The sequence below is a fragment of the Hirsutella rhossiliensis genome (genome assembly GCF_020360975.1).
Source record: "Hirsutella rhossiliensis strain HR02 chromosome Unknown scaffold00007, whole genome shotgun sequence".
In the NCBI taxonomy this organism is placed as follows: Eukaryota; Fungi; Ascomycota; class Sordariomycetes; order Hypocreales; family Ophiocordycipitaceae; genus Hirsutella; species Hirsutella rhossiliensis.
In genome coordinates this window covers 3239588-3256461 of record NW_025408673.1, presented here as the reverse complement: position 1 = coordinate 3256461, position 16874 = coordinate 3239588, and the positions used below count along the sequence as shown (strand labels likewise).

Below are 16874 nucleotides of genomic sequence, written 5' to 3'. Positions count from 1 at the left end.
TAGCCTTGACCTGATCCTGCGGCGGTAGTGCGGCCCCGGAAAAAACCCCCCCCGGCATGCTTAACCCCTCTCCCCTCGTTCGATCAGCGCCGTGGCCTCGAGCTCGGCCGTCGAGCGCAGCGCCGATTGCTGAAACCGACAGAGCTGCTGTATCATTGCCATGAGCTCCGGCGACTTGGCCGTCACCTGATTCGCTCCCACTGCACCTCGGACGACGTCGATGAGCCGCGTTGCGTCTCCGATGCTGTTGGGCTGATATGTCGCTGCAGACTCCGCGCCCGCCTCGCCTGCTCCACCCTCCTCGACGTGTGCGACCGTCGGGTCGCCATCGCCGGACGAGGCTGCCCATTGCTTGGCGTCGCGTTTTGCGTCTTCGGCGGATCGTCGAAGCAGCTGCACGTTGTCGACGAGACATGATATTCTCGGGGCCATAGCGTCTCGAGCCCGCGCCCAGATGCTGTTGATCTCACCTGTTCCTTCGCCCAGGAAGGACTCCACGGCACGAACAGCGCAAGATGCTGCACGGCTGCCCTTCAGGGGGTGGGTTAGCCTCTCCGATAATGCCCGCTGACAGAGCAGTTGCCATACACACCTCCGGTAGCACGACTCGTCATCGTAGGTGAAGTCCTTGCTCAGGTAGCCGTCGAGGCAGACGGTAGCGTGCTTGCCCGGCCGCCTGAGCACCTGAACCCAGCGTCGTCCCGGCGCCCATCCATCCTCGAAAGACATCTCCCCAAGCCGCCCAGCTCTCGTCGTTGCCGATGCGTTTCAGTCTGACGATCGATATGTAGTCATACAGGCATAGGCCTTTCAGCAGCTCTCCCGGTGCTGGTACGCCTCGACGTGGGAGATTCTCAGGCCTTCTTCTTCGACGACGACCGACTCATCCAAGGTGTCATCCGTAGCCGCAGCGCCACTGGCTTCTCGGAGATGCCGCCATCGCCGAAAGACTTCCCAGTACAGCAGAGAACAGTTCAGGTACGCCCACGCGCTGCTGTCGGTGAACTCGGCCGGATATCCGAGAAGGTGAGCGACGACCTCGACCTGTGATAGCGGACGCTCCGTGAACACGCGGTTCGCCACTCTCATCAGGAACTGTCGCGTCCTGTTCCCTTGACAGGGTCATCGGTGGCAGCGTCTCCGCCACCGTCCCGCCCTCCGTTGGCCGTGCCATCACCTGTTGAGGCGGCCAGGAGCTCGGCCGCGGCCGCCACACGCTTCCACACCGGGTCCTCCACCTTGGTCGCGTAGTTCGTGACATAATAGATGAGGGCCATTGTCTTGCGCTGCGTCGCAATGAAGGAAATATCATGGTTGTGCCGGAGCCCGACAGCAATAGCCTCGTTCCATCGATTGACCATGCTGTGTGTCCTCCGGATCTGCAGCACCCCGTCTGCCGTGAGGGCGGTCTTGTCGACTAACCTCCATGGCGCCTTGAACCGGCAGAGCTCCCTTTCCGCCCTCCTTTGCCCAAGGAATACTTCACACAGGTCGGGCTATGCGTGTGCACCTGCGTCGCGCCGGCACAGAAGTTGGCCTCCTCGATAAACGCGGCCGAGAACTGCGCGGCGTTGTCCAGCAGGGAACCAATACCGCCCGTCACAGATCGCTCCGCTTGCACGGCGCAAAAACTTTCCTGGTCCAGATCCTGCCTTGCACGTCAACCCGGCCCCACTTGGCCATCAGAAGAGTACTTCAGGCTCCCGGTGGCACATCTTAGGTAGGCATTCTTACCTCTGAGAAGACGCTATCGATGTATCGGACGATTCGCTCGCGATACGCCGCCTGATCCTCCCCGTGGATGTCGGCAAGCATCGAGCTGAGATGCGCGTTCCCGTGCAGCCAGAGCAAGCCGTGAACATGAAGCGCCCCTCGTTCGTTCGTCTCCACGGCGCCATAGTACTTGCCGATGCGCCCGAATACCGACTCTTCACCGACCTTCACGTAATGATCGAAGAACAGCTTCATCTCGCGGTGGAAGAACACGGCCGAGCTCATGGGATCCGATATCGCCAGCCGTGCCCGCTTATACGCATCCCCAAGGCCTTCTAAGAACTCCTCGGCCGCGTCGGGATCGCGTGTGCGGTATGCCGCCAGTCGCAGCTTCACCGGGTTCGTAATGTCGTTCGGGTTGATGGTGAACCAGATGGCCGGCACGCCATATCCGACGATGAGCGACTGGATTTTCCGCCGCATATTGAGACGGACCCCTCCCGACATGGGCTGCCGGTGGCCGTAAAGCGAGAGGCTCCTGAGAAGCTCCTTCACGTCACCATCGGTCGTCTTACCCGAGCTCTCCAACTCGACCCTCGCCGCCGCTAGCCTTTCTGTGGTCATCGAACGCACGATGCGCTCTACCTTGCGGAAGTTCTTCCTCCCCACACTCAACATGCTGACCCGGCGGTTCCTCGACCGCACCCCCATGTTGAAGACGAGAAATGCGAAGATGTGGTGCAGTGCAAATCGACCACCATGGCGCCGGAGCACGATCTCGGCCCACGCCTGAAGGTTCAAGCTTCGAGACGATACGGGTCTCCGCGGCCGCCTCTGCCTCGACAGCCCTGCCTCGCAAGTTGGCCGTGACCTTCCCGCGTCGACCATGGTCTCTTCAACCAGCCTTGGTCCCCAACGCCAAATGGGAACAGGGTCGGGAACGTCCTGGCAAAGAAGGACGCCTCAAAGGAATCGGTAAACTCACCCCGCGAAACCCGGATGTATGGCTCACAACCACCGTCGCCACGCCCCCGAACCCCCCCGGCTAGGGACCCGACCCACGCTCTCGGGCCCGCACGGCCGTCGTCGGCACCTTCACCAACAGCGTCACAGGCAAACTGCAGCTTCTCCACGTCCGCGACGTCTGGCGGTCCGTCGAGCGCGAACATGCCAGAAGACGTCACCTCGTTGATCGCTGGAACGTTCTGGTCGGGGCAGGCGTCACTTCCATCGCGAACCGCGCCTTCTCCGTTGGGCCCGTGACCTTCACCCTGGCCGCCGGCTTCTTGTCCTTGGTTGAGCAGGGCGAAGAGCTCCTCGATCTCCACCGGCCCCTCCTCGTCCACGGCGCGTTCCGTGGGCGGCACAACGTGCGCCGTCCGCGCTTTCTCCCACCCAGACGGCTCGTTCCGCTCCATACGATCGCACACCGACGACGGTACCCCGTGTATCGAGTCTCCCAGCTCTCCATCTCCGCCGCGTCGATCTCGATCTCGGCGTAGTGGGGTTGTTCCGCTTCAGCCAGACAAGGGCCCTCTCGACCACCCGCCGCCTCACCGACAAGAGACTCGACAGGTCGCTCGGTGCCGGCTTCTCCGCGCCCTGCCACGAGATGTGGATCTCGTACAGTGCTTGCAAAGGGGTGCGGGAGCACTTTGGTGGCCAGCTCCTGCACATTGTTCGGAAACACTGTGATGTGGCCCCTGACATGCCTCGGATACTTCACGCTCTGTCTCTGCCCGCCCGGAATGCTATATCTCGTGACAAACCCGTAACATGAGTTCAGCGAGATGAGCTTCTCTTCGACCGGCGTCAGTCCCTTGAGCTCATCGGGGAACATGTGCTCGCAGCCAAGGCGACTGTGAAGGTGGATCGCCGGCGACAGGCTCCTGCGCGCCAGGCATCGGCCACACTCGGCGCACACCGACACGGACTCGCCCTCAGGAAAGCAACTCCGGCATGAAAATGGTGAGCGGCCGCCCTTTGGTACGCAACTTGACAGCCAATGATCCCATGTAATCTCCTCAACTCTCCTCTCGTACACTTGCGGTAGCACACCATGCAGGTCCGTATCGGCAACGTGCTCGCATCGTGGAACGCCTGATAGAAGTCTCGCACCGTCGACACCTTCCTCTCGAGCGGTATTGGCGTGCACCACGTCTGATCGTTAGACAATCTCTCCTTCAAGGCAAAGTCTTCCTCCAAAAAGCGCAGCACACTCGCCAGGTCTTCGGCCTGCAGCTCCCGTCTCCTATGCCTTCCGATTCCACTTCGGACCTGTTTTATCGGGCGCCCATCCCGGCTAGGAAGACGGGCTCTCTTCTCCGCCTCCGGGACTGCCTCTGTCCGCGCAGCGAGCCGTCCGCTGCCTCTGCTGCGCCATCGTCCACACCCACCTGTGCCCTTGGCCGCCGAACCGGTCCCCGACGGAGCTTGGGCAAACCCCATGCAATCGATGCTGCAAATTGCGCCGTTCGTCTTAGGTCTTGGAAAGTCGTATCCTTGGGCTGGATAGGTCGGAGCGTCGGTCCTTTTCGAACGAACACCCGGGACACCGCCGGTCGCCGCCTTATCTCCCTGCCCGTCACCTTCAGGACCCTCTCCTGGGGCAAAAACGGCCGATGAAGGGCGGACTGTCAGAGCCCACTGCCCCTGGTCTCCACGTTCTGTAGGCAACACGAACCTCGGAAGCGGACTCGGTGACTGACGTTGCGCGGAATTTCCGCTGCTGACCAAATTACGGGACTTCCGTGCTCTGCTTGACCGCAAACCGCCTCGCGGCGGTCTTCTCGGCAGTGACTTTGCGATCGCCTCTGCATGCTTTCTCCATGCGGTTTCTTCGACCGCAGACTGCTTAGGCTGAATCAGCCGGAACGTTAATGCTTCATTCGCCACTGATCTGTATCTCCCGAACCGCCCCAACCTTGTCTCCCGTGCTCCGTGCCCTTCTCGGAGTTGCCCTGTATCATCTCCGCACCCCGAAACAGGCACTCCCCCGTTCCTACCCTCTTCTCCATCCTCGACTGACAACGAACAGGCTCCACGGTGAGCGGCCGCCTCGCCTAGCTTCCCTGCAGGACTGTCCGCCATGCTACTGCCTCCTCGACGTCGACTAGCGTGGATTGGCAACAGGCTAGAAAGTTTTGGCTCCGGAGCACTTCCACTTGGATAATCTCGCTTCTTGGCGTACACTATTTCTTTCCGAGTGGGAAGCTTCCTAACGATCACTACTCTCATGGCCGTGGCATTTCTTCCTTATAATGCTTGCCTATGGTACCGAAGCGATGCAATACTACTACCCTTTGTAATCCCCATTTACCCTCCCTATGTGCGTCCACCGTCCCGACCCTCGGCTGGTCTCCACGTGCGACCTGCTACCCCAGCTTTGCCAAAGGCGGCCCTTCCATCGCCGTGCTCTCTTTGCGCACTCCAGCGAATCCTGGCTACTGCCGACCTCCGGCACATGGGGTGGCCGCGCCAACCGCCCGCCGCACACTTCCAACCATACTCCGGCCCTTCCAACGCCGTCCCACCCACCTTGCGCATCAGTTGCTCCATCAATATCTGCCACTCCACCTCGTCGAGCAACAGCCAAAAGGCTGCCGGCGATAACATGTCCACGGTGTCCTCGTGCAACCGGACTACCCGGCTAGGTTTGCTCCTCGCCACCACCAACGTCGCATCAACGGCCTTCATGCTAAAGCGACAGCCAGGATCCCCTGCCTGTCCTCTTGTAGTCGCTACCCACCGGAGTCTCGACTTGCAACCCCTCTTGAGAGTTCTCGTGACCACCTCGCATCCCCCCCCTCAGGTCGCCCCCTATACCCGACTTCCCCGTGCCCCAATAGTGGACTCGACACGGTCGGCCCCCGCCTCGCTCAGCCGCACGCAATGCCCATCCAACTACCGACGACCGTCAAAAAGGGACCCCTGCAATACTACCATAACCTCTTTCTTTCCTTCACTCTCATTCGTTATTGTCGCCTTTGCTATCTACTCCATGCAACGATGACACCGAAGGGTACTGCTGGACTTTCTTTCTCCGCAGACTTACCCACACTAACCTTACTGTTCGCCGACCTCCAACTTCTCGCGACATAGTCATCACCCCTACTCAACTTCCAACCCCGGCTCTACTTCACTCACGACCATAGAACCAGATGGTCGAGACTGTTCAAGAACCTCGCCAGCTCATTCCCGCATACCCCCGCTTCTGATCTATCACCTAGGTAGCATTCTCTGACTCTTAAGTCTCCCCGACCCTAGCCGCGAGCCCTCTTTCGAGCAGCAAGAAAACCTGCTTTATAGGATGCCCACCTCCACTCTGCGTAACCCCTCATTTACACTTCCACGGTGACTACATCTGCCATGTTCTCACGATGTCGGCCTCCCAGCTCAACGTCGATACCTCGTCCTCCCGCGGCAACCTCTTGACAGCCAGAAAATGCTGGCGCCGACATGTCCATGATGGCCTTTGTCCAGCCCGGCTGCCCGGCTAGGTTCGCCTACCAGAATGAGCATCGTGTCAAAGGGCTCAACGCAGAAACCCTAGCGAGGTCTTCCTTCCCACGCCCTCATGGCTGTCGACTCCGGAGTATGCAGCAATCCGGTCAGATACTGGCAATCCATCGACCTGCATCTTCTTCAGCCTTAATATTTCCATATACAACCAACAGATAATCTCCTCGGAATGGACCGAGCAATGGTTCTTCATGGTCGGCCGTGTTCATCCCTTTGCCCTGACGTGGAAATCGAGCGACGTGATGGCTTGAGTCGGACGATGATAACATCACAGAATACACCGTCCCCGCGCTTATAGTCCGCGATCACAGCTACCAACCGTGAGTCTATGCTCCAAATCTCTCTGTCGCCACTGCCCTCCCTGACGATATCCATAGAATTGTCACTCGCACCCTCAGCTCGGTGGATACTTTCCCAACGATACAACCCATTGTCTCCTTCACGGGACCTGTCATCGGCTCCGGCCGCGACCTCCTGCATGGAAACTCGGCTGCGGCCCTTGACGACACCCAGCTGAGCTGCTGCGGCTTTGTCCAGCTCTCCACCTTTATTTGTCCTGGGATTCCCGGCAAACCCCTTCAAGGGCTTTCACCCTTCCAAGTTTTCGTCATCTTCCCATTCACGCTAATCCTTGGACCTCCCTATGCAAGAAGATGACCGAGAGGCGCGACAGCCAGTTCCAGTCGAACGCTCTCTTCACCTGTACGGGCAAAATCGCCGGCTTACTGGATCACCAGATCATGAAACATGCCCCGGCTTTCGACCAAGACTATATCTTCATCGTCGTCCCCGACACGTGGACTTTCCACGACAAGGCCATGTCCGACCAGGCTTCTGCAACACAACTACTGCCGACGACACCCAAGAGCGCGGTCGGCAATCCTCGGACTATAGCGTTGCGTTGGCCAGGTTTACCTCTACGAAGAAACCCAAGGCCGCCCAAAGCCCCGCCTCCCCCACGCCGCATGCTTCTGGCCCAGTCGATCCCCTTATGCTGGCATCAAGTCGGTCAATGCCCGATCCCTACCAAACCCCAACCAAGAGACCGCGACTTTCTCCCGAAACTTCCACCATAATCACCGACTGTGACGGTCAAGACTCCCAAATCCGATACCTCCTCCTTTCTGTCCCCGGAAGACCCCGCAGAGTCAGAAACGGACACCGAACAGGTCAATCACCAAGACACATCCGCCTCTGGCTCTATCAGACCTCCCGCGTCGATATCTTCCCGACCACTGCGCGCCCGACGTCCGCCCAAGAATATTCTCTAAACTTTAAAGCATCAAACGAAACAATACAACATGACAACATGTCTCATCATCCTCAAAATCAACTGCCAAAGGCTCGAATAGCACATTCTCTTCTCTTCTTGTTCTCCTTTTCATGAAGACGATCAAGTCAAAACTTCCCCAATATACTCCTTATTCTGTTTATACCTACGACTTATACCGGTAGCACATGTAAATTTTCCGAGCCTTCCACTCGCCCAGACATGCATTACCCACTCACATCTCTCTTCAACCCTGCCGTCTCTCCACGCCCTTTGAGTTTGCGCCTTTTAAACAAAATCTCCCTCCAGCGGCCTAGCCTGCCTCCCCGACGCTCTGTCTCGGTTTCACTCACGATAATGCTCTACGTCTCTCGCCGTGTCTCGTATCTCGACCTCACTCTTCTTCCTGTCTCCTATCTACTGTCGCCAACTCTCTCTCTCTCTTCTGTAGCCAACTCTTCTCCGGTTCTCTTGTCGCCAAATTTCGTTCCGAAAGGCTTCTTTGCGCGAGCCGCGGCTGGCGAGCCTTCCTCTCGTGGTCCAGACAGGGATTATAAGTTTTTCCAGATCTGATTGGCCGATATTTTGTATGGCAGGGCTCTAAAGTAGGCTGGATTGGCCGGTGTCAGTAGATAAGTGGGTATCGGGAAGCCACTAATTTCTCAGCTGCTCCTTTCTCAGCTGCTCCTTTATTTGCTGCGCGGCTCTTAGCCATGGAAAAATTCTCTCACAACCAAGCCCACGCTCTCTTTGCACAGGCATGGATCACGAGAGTTCATTAGTGGTCTAAATATCCTCCTGCTTGGCGACTTCTTTCAGTTCCCCTGTGCTGCAGAAGCGTCTTTATTACGACAAGGAGGTGCAAGGAGGTGCAAGGAGTAGAGATCAAGGGCAGGAATGCACATCGGCGCTTCGACAAGACGGTTTTCTTGACGGTTGCCCAGCGTCAGCGCGGCAAAGAACAGAAGGGGCACATTTCGCACGGCCCTCGATCAATTGCGACTGCACCGTCTATTCCAGGAGTCCTGGAAGCTCCTCTCCAGCCGCGTGCAGACGAAGCTGGACAATCAGGAGGTGGCCATGTTCGTCAATCCCCTACGAGTATACGCCACGAAAGACAGGGTTAACGAGTATAACAACTACCACCTCGACCGCCTAGGCCGGCCTGTCATCCAGGTCATGGCTATGAGCGTTGGTGCCGGTGCTGCTGCTGCTCCTGACGACAAGGCAGGCAACCTTGCGAAGCAGAGTCCCGTATGCGTTGGCGCCCGTCTGATGCTGACGTCCAACCTTTGGCAGCCAGTTGGCCTCTGCAACGGCGCACGTGGTACAGTGTACGATATCGCCTGGGCGCCTGGAGTACTGTACTGATTGTTCGGTGACTGGTTGACTGTTGGCCAGACTCGCAGCCTTCGGCTGATTGTACGCCTTGCACCACATCCCTGAAGTGCAAGGTGTGACGCAGTATTTTAATATAAACTCGTCTTCTAACACTGGCTACTGCTACCTTGCGCCGTAGCTACATTGCTGTACGCCGTCGCAGTAGAGAACACTACAAAATAGATCATTGAAATTAAAGTTGGAGGTCGCCTGTCTATGACCTCTTTTTGCGGAATTCGCGAGGAATCCTGAACTACTAAGCATTCCGCGCCAGACAAGGTCACACTCTCCATTGTACTTCGTAAGTCGCTGCCCCTCGATCGGCTGGGGTGGACAGTCAGCGAGGCGCATGAGGACGTGCGCATGAGGACGTGTAGTTATTTGAGACGCCGAAATGCATATCCAACCGTCACCTGTCCAAATATCCGTGAAGGCTGCAAGGGTTGCGCCATGGTTTACATGCGTCTCGAGTGATTGGAGCCGCTGGAGCAATTCTTCCAGCTCTTCCCCCCAACTCTCTATGACTTGTTAATTTCGCATTTCTCGTTCTCTTACACGCTCACAGATATTCTACTTGGAGACGCTTATTTTTACAATCCTTTCCCCGTTCATTAGTCAAGGAGGGCGGCCCCAAACAAGCTTGCAAGCCAAATGTCAACCTCGCGGTAAGTGACATCAACCCAGGTGATACCGTAGACTGGAACGGCCTTAACTAACAGCAGAGTCCTTTCTCTTTCTCTGCTCTAGCGCGAGAACAAATTAGCCCGAATTCGAGACAACCAGAGGAGATCGCGCGCCCGACGGAGAGTATGTCCAGGACCTCAAACGGCGACTCAGAGAATACGAGACTCAGGGCATCGAGGCCTCTACCGAGGTCCAGATGGCCGCGAGAAGAGTAGCCGAGGAGAACAAGCAGCTCCAGGAGCTCCTCAACAGGCATGGCATTAGCGACGACCTGTCACGGGCTGTGCCCGGCTTGGTGGACCCGGTTGTACCGGGTCCGGTGGGTCGTGCTCGGGTGGCAGCACCGGCCCCGCTCCGCGGACCCGGAAGCTGCGAGAACATTCTGTGAAGGGTAATATAAGCTCGCACTCGAGGCTACGCCTCGAGTTCAGCTTTCCTCCTCAGCTCTAGATAGACAACACATAGGCACCTGCTTGTTGAACAAACCCGGGCCAGCCTCTTACATATCTAGAGCTCACTACCGATGGACTCAACCCTTGCAGACGGGAGCTCCCCGGAGCGGACCTCCCAGCTCCTCATGCAGATGATGAGCCAGATGGCTGAACAGTTGCAAAGTTTGCGTGCCGACCGCGATGCCGATCGCGACGCCACGCGCGAGCAGATTCAACTGCTGCAAGACAGTCTGACGACCTCGAGACCAACGCCCTTGGGGACCGAGTCGGAGAGCAGAGCGGAACCTCTGCATGAACCGAATCGTTTGGTCGACACATCATTGCGGAAGACTAGGCCGACTCTCCCAGACCCACCGCGATTCGAGGGCGTTCGATCCAAGTTTCGCGCTTGGCTGAGCGAGATGAAGAACAAGCTTCGCGTAGACGGAAGGGTAATTGGGAATAAGGCGGACCAGTTCGCCTACATTTACGCGCGACTAGGGGTGCCCCTCAGCAAATGACGATCGCGTATGTAGAAGCCGGAGGAAGGGTGGAGACTCAGATCCGGACCAGTACCTCCAATATTTGGAAGAGTGCTACGGGGACCCGAACGCCAGGACTCGCGCGCTGGACAAATTGCGATCCTTGAGGCAAAGAGACAAGGAAAGCTTTGCGACACTGCTCCCTCGCTTCGAGAAAGAACTCGCTGATTCCGGCGGCGCCACCTGGCCGGAAGAAGTCAAAATCAGCTACCTGGAGGGCGCCCTGAGTCCGGACTTGCGACTGGCAACTGTCTACGCGGCGCCCACTCGCTCCACGTACTCGGAATGGGTCCGATCTCTTCAAAGGCTGTCCTCAGGTCTAGAAGGTGTAGAGAAAAGGAACGCCCTTCGAAGCGGTGGTGCAACCCATGATAGTCGAGGCCGCGACGCAGACGGAGATACCAAAATGGCAGATGTCAACCGTACAGGTCACGAGCCGAAGAAACGTCGCAACGCAGATGTGGCGCCCAAGAACGAGCGCCGCTGTTACCGATGCGGCCGGAAGGGTCATCTCGTCGCGGAATGCCCAGCTCATTTGGTCCTTCCTGGCGAAGCGAAGAAAAACGGTCAGGAGCCGCCCGGGTGAAGCAGCCGGATGCGAGCGATGACGATTCGGAGTCGGCCGCAACATCCAGTGGGGATGACGAGCCGATGGGAAAAGACTAGCCCCGGTGCGAAAGCGGGCGCCGGGGCCTTCGAAGGCAGATGTCCAAGACTGGGAGGCGTTCAAGCCGCGTATGAATAGTCGACCCGTGCTCGTTAACGCACGGCTCAACAGAGGCAATCCTATACGCGTCCTAGTCGATAGTGGATGTGACTGCTATGCCGTGATTGACGAAGCGGTCGTCCGGAAGTTTCGGATCCTCTCGTTGATTCGAAGCCTCGAGAGATCGGGGGATTCTCGGAGTCCTCAGAAAGTGTCACGTCGCCGGGAGTTGTGGCTGTCGTTGTGGAGACCGCCGGTTTCGACGAACGCATCTTTGCGTACGTCGTCCCAAGCCTCGGCCAGGATATGTTCCTTGGCCGGCCTTGGATGGAGAGGAACCAGGTCGTGTACGACGCTGCTAAGCGGCAAGTGTTCCACGGAAGAGCAGGCGTGACGATACGCCTCATGGGGCAGGAAGAGCCCGCCAAAGTACGCGCAATTCGAAGCGCAAGACTTGTGTCGGCAGCCGTGTTCACGGCAGAGTGCCGGCGTGCAAAGAGACGCCAGACGTGCGATGCGTTCTCGATACAAGCGATCAGCTTGGCAGACATAGAAAAAGCGCTTCAACCGAAGCCGCCAGTTGATCCGAGCAAGATGGTTCCAGCGGAAGTGTTGAAAGAGTTCCGCAACCTGTTTTCACCAGAGGAGGCCATGAAGCTGCCGCCACACCGGCCAGGTGTGGACCACGAGGTAAACTTGCAGCCTGACAAGAATGGCAACGAGCCGCCCCTGCCATGGGGACCGCTCTACAACATGTCACGCGAAGAGTTGTTGGTCTTGCGAAAGACCCTGAAAGACCTTTTGGATAGAGGGTTCATCCGAGCGAGTAGCTCGGCGGCCGCAGCGCCGGTGCTGTTCGTGAGGAAGCCAAGTGGAGGGCTGCGATTCTGCTGTGACTATCGGGCGCTGAACGCAATCACCAAGCGCGACCGATACCCGCTGCCACTCATCGCCGAGACGTTGCAGAACTTGGCCAAGGCCAAGTGGTTTACCAAGTTGGACGTCGTGGCCGCCTTCCACAAAATCCGCATGGCCCCCGGGCACGAATGGAAGACGGCATTCCGCACGAGGTTCGGGCTCTACGAGTGGCTCGTGTGCCCTTTTCGGCCTAAGTGGCGCCCCGGCATCGTTCCAACGATACATGAACAGTGTGTTGCGCGAGTGGCTGGATGATTTCGTCACGGCGTACCTAGACGATGTATTGATTTACTCAAGTGGTTCAAAGGCCGATCACGAGGCCAAGGTGCGAAAGGTTCTCCAAGCACTCGCTGACGCTGGCCTACATCTAGACCCAGCGAAGTGCGAGTTTTCAGTACAAGAGGTCAAGTACCTTGGGTTCATTGTCAATGCAGGGAAGGGAATCGCGTGCGACCCCGAGAAGCAGCACGCCATCCGCGAATGGGAAGCCCCTACCACGGTGAAGGGTGTCAGAAGCTTCCTGGGCTTCGCCAACTACTACAGGATCTTCATTCCCGACTACGCTAAGATCACTCAGCCGTTAGACGCCCTGCTGAAGAAAGGAACTGCCTTTTGTTGGGGCGGGCGGAGAACGAGGCGTTTCATGAACTGAAGCGACGATTTTGTGAGTCGCCCGTGCTCAAGCAGTGGGACCCGAGTCTGCAGACATTCTTGGAGACGGACTGCTCAGGCTATGCATTGGGAGGCGTCCTGGCGCAAGAGGACCAAGATGGACGTCGACACGCGTGCGCCTTCTTCTCGAAACGACTTTCACCAGCAGAGTACAACTATCCAATCCACGACAAGGAGATGCTCGCCATCATGAGATGCCTCGATAATTGGAGTGCCGAGCTCAGAAGCTGCGGCTCATTCACAATCCTCACCGATCACCGCAACCTGGAGTATTTCATGACACGCCAGAAGCTCACGGAACGGCAGAGCCGTTGGGCAGCCGAATTGTCCCAGTTCGACTTCAAGCTCGAGTATCGACCGGGAAGTGAGGCCGTCGTGCCCGATGCGTTGTCCCGCCGTGAACAAGACAAGCCACAGGGCATCGACGACGAGCGAGAACAGGGAAGGATGATACAGCTGATACCGGATGATGCGATCCCGGCGACTACAAGAGCACGCATCAATGCGGCGAGTTCTAATTTCTCAGAGCCGTTCGTTCTGCCGGAGATGAAGATCTTCGAGGAGGCGGACCTACAACAGCTCTGGGATGAGACGGCCGAGAAGGACCCGATTTTTAAGGAAGCGTACAGAGCTGTGCAGAATTGTGAGCGTACCTTTCCGCCCGCCCTAGGGTTGAAAGTTCAAATCTCGGAGTGCGCCATCGATGCCGGTAAGAGGCTGACATTTAGGGACCGCATCTGGGTGCCAGGAGGATCTGGGGAGAGGGGCAGTCGGGAAGAGGCCGAGAAGGACCAGTTGAGAACCCGCATCGTGCAACAGTCGCATGACTCCGTTTCGACGGGTCACCCCGGCAGAGAAGGTACGCTGGCTATTGTGGCTCGGCGATTCTACTGGCCTGGACAGTCCCAGCTGGTTCGCCGGTTCGTAGCCAATTGCGACACCTGCGGCAGAGCACACATCTGGCGCCAGTCGAAAAGGGGATTTCTCAAGCCTCTCCCGATTCCAGATCGACCCCGAAGCCATTTGTCCATGGACTTCATCACAGATCTGCCGCCTACTGGACCGAGCAAGGCAAGGCACCTGTGGGTGATTGTAGACAGACTGACAAAGGCTGTGACCCTCGAAGTGATGGACAACATGGAAGCTGAGCCGTGTGCAAAACGTTTTCTCCAGTGTCATTACCGATTTCACGGAATGCCACGGTCCATCGTCAGCGACCGCGGGAGCAACTGGCTAAGTAGGTTCTGGAAGAGGTTCTGCCGTCTTGCAGGTGTCACGCAGAAATTGAGCACGGCCTATCATCCTCAGACGGACGGAGGGCCAGAGAGAATGAACCAGGAGATCGAGGCCTACCTGAGAGCCTACGTGTCGTACGTGCAGGACGACTGGGGAGAACTGCTCCCTGCCGCGCAGCTGGCACTCAACAATCGCGAATCCGCAACGACCAAGATCAGCCCCTTCTTCGCTGAGCATGGTTACCACGTCGATCCCATCAGCGTCGAAGAATCGGAAGAGCCACCAAGGGATAGAGAGGAAAGCAGAGCTGATGGCCTACTCAGTCGCCTGCAGGAGGTCAATGGGTACATGCAAGCAGTGATGGCCGCCTCACAGCAACAACAAGAAGAGGCAGCCAACGCAAAGCGACAGCCTGCGGAGCGGTTTGAAGTTGGTGACAAGGTGTGGCTCTCGATGGCAAACTACAGATCACCACGACCGTGCAAGAAGCTCGACTGGCTGCATCACAAGTACACAGTCACGAAGGTAATTAGTTCGCACGTCGTTGAGCTCGATGTTCGTGGTTCAATTTACCCGCGATTCCATGTTGACCTTTGCGGAGGGCGCATCAAGATCCGGCTCCTGGCCAAAAGGTGGATGACGCACAGCCACCACCGGTACAAGATGAGACCGGCGCGGATCTGTGGGATGTCGACGAGATTCTCTGCGCGAGATGGAAGAAGCGCGGACGAGGGGAATTCAGGCAAGCACTAGTGCGATGGACGGGCTACGCAGAGCCGACTTGGGAGCCAGTTGAGTGGTTGCAAGGAACAATTGCGATGAAGGCATTCGAGGACAAGTACGGGCCAATCAAGACTAATGATGGCCCTAGGAGAGGTACGAGACGCTGGCAGGAAAGCAAGAACCCGCAGACGCCGACCTGGTCGGAGGGGAGAAAGGGGGCTAATGTCACGGGCTGTGCCCGGCATGGTGGACCCGGTTGTACCGGGTCCGGTGGGTCGTTCTCGGGTGGCAGCACCGGCCGCCCGCGGACCCGGAAGCTGCGAGAACATTCTGTGAAGGGTAATATAAGCTCGCACTCGAGGCTACGCCTCGAGTTCAGCTTCCTTTCCTCCTCAGCTCTAGATAGACAACACATAGGCACCTGCTTGTTGAACAAACTCCGGGCCAGCCTCTTACACGACCAAATAACCCGTTTCTTGCAGTCGGGCACCTTGCCACTTGATTCCAACCAAGGTCAACCCTTTCACGCCGACGACCCTAGTGCCGCTGTCCAGTCGCTACAACGGCTCCTGATTCCGCGACAACTGGCCAGTCTAGATGAAGACTTCTCCCTATATTTGTCGGGACAGTCGATTCGGAACCCCTCCACCACCGAGGGGTCGACGGATCACAAGGATTGGCATGCATCAACTACACCCAAAGTTTCCTCGCCCCACCGCCAGCCTCTTTTCCAGCCTCCTTGGAATAAGCTTCCCCAATGCATAAGGTGCCCGCCCAACCACCGAATTCTTCACCCATTTATGTACTTCTTCTATCAATAAAGACCAACTAGATTCCCTCCTTAGAAGGATTAAGAGCTTTCAGTCCATTGATTCAATGCCAACTGCTCATTTGCTCGTCCTGTAATATGCAGCCTTTCCGGCTACGAAAGACCGGAGCCTATCCTATATACATCAACTTAACCTGTGCACTGAATTGCTGATACATAATATGAGCCACCCCCGTAAGCCTCGTCCCTCTCTTGGTAAAAATGCACGCAGAAAAAACGCAACCCAAAACCTCTTGAGCCATTCTGCATATAGCCATAACTCTGTGTGCGAAGTGTGGTAGTCACCGCCGCCAGGCGATAGTGAGGGTTATAGGTATCGAACCCGGGATTTCCCCGCTGGGTGGCCAGCACAGTAAGGCCTACTTGGGATAGCCTAGCACCAAGTGGTCGTCTTACCACTAGACCACCCGACCCCCTGCAGTAGCATATCAGTCCATCGGAAAATTGGGTGCACCACTTGACTCGGCAATGTCTTGAAGGCTGCCTGAAATTACATGGACTCATTGGCTTGTCTCTTGCACAGCGTCTGATGGGTCTTAGTGACACTGAACCAATCATACCCTCAATTCAGAGTCAATAATGTTCTAAGCTTCAGTTCTCATTGGTCAGAATCGTTCATAATGGGAAGAGCCTGTTCACAAGCTCTAAATCGCGAAGTGGACGCTGGACAAGCTCTGTGATCGATAATATCACAAGGCGTGCGTAAACTCGTCATACAAAGGCTCTGCCCGGTATCAAAATTCTCCCCAAACGGAGTACTCATTTCTTTAGGAGCCGAATCCCTCCGCCTTACGGCAGGACACCAACTCAAACGGGAATATGTGCTTCAACATAATAAGCCAGTTGGGACAACAAAGGGGGCACGTTGGCGACCATTAGCCCCCCCTCGGAGTCCGGAGTAGAGTCGCATGTCAACGACCTCAACACACCAGCTTACTGTGCCGTACCTGCTGTTGTTTGTCGAGCTGCAGAGCTTTGCTTTTGATAATTTGGATGCCATAATCTTGGACATGGCTTGGCGGGCAGGGAGCGGAAAAGCCCGTATCGCAAAAGCGTCATTTTTTTTCCATGACTTATGTGTACCTCAAGAGCACCGTTGCAGGTCGGACGGTGTCAGCGCCGCCGAAAAGCATTATTTCTGGGGGCTGGCACGGGCGACAACCCTTGCCGCAGCTCAACGTCTTCGCCGCAGTTGGTGCACATGTACCTGGAAGTAATGTCGCTGAAGTGCGCCAAAACAAGGGACGCT

The 16874-nt window shown here is 57.1% G+C and overlaps 1 protein-coding gene across 1 annotated transcript; it reads right to left on the bottom strand.

Annotated features, from left to right (window-relative positions):
• Window positions 1–60: 60 nt before the first annotated feature.
• Window positions 61–3553, bottom strand: HRG_07117 (PIF1 protein; the record flags this gene model as incomplete). The annotated part of the gene is made up of 11 exons (XM_044865588.1): window positions 61–393; window positions 471–531; window positions 593–684; window positions 880–1112; window positions 1178–1379; window positions 1423–1464; window positions 1511–1648; window positions 1735–2327; window positions 2618–3097; window positions 3148–3425; window positions 3483–3553. The coding sequence occupies 11 exons, from the start codon at window positions 3551–3553 to the stop codon at window positions 61–63; spliced, it is 2523 nt and encodes an 840-aa protein (XP_044719550.1).
• Between the last annotated feature and the right edge of the window lie 13321 nt (window positions 3554–16874).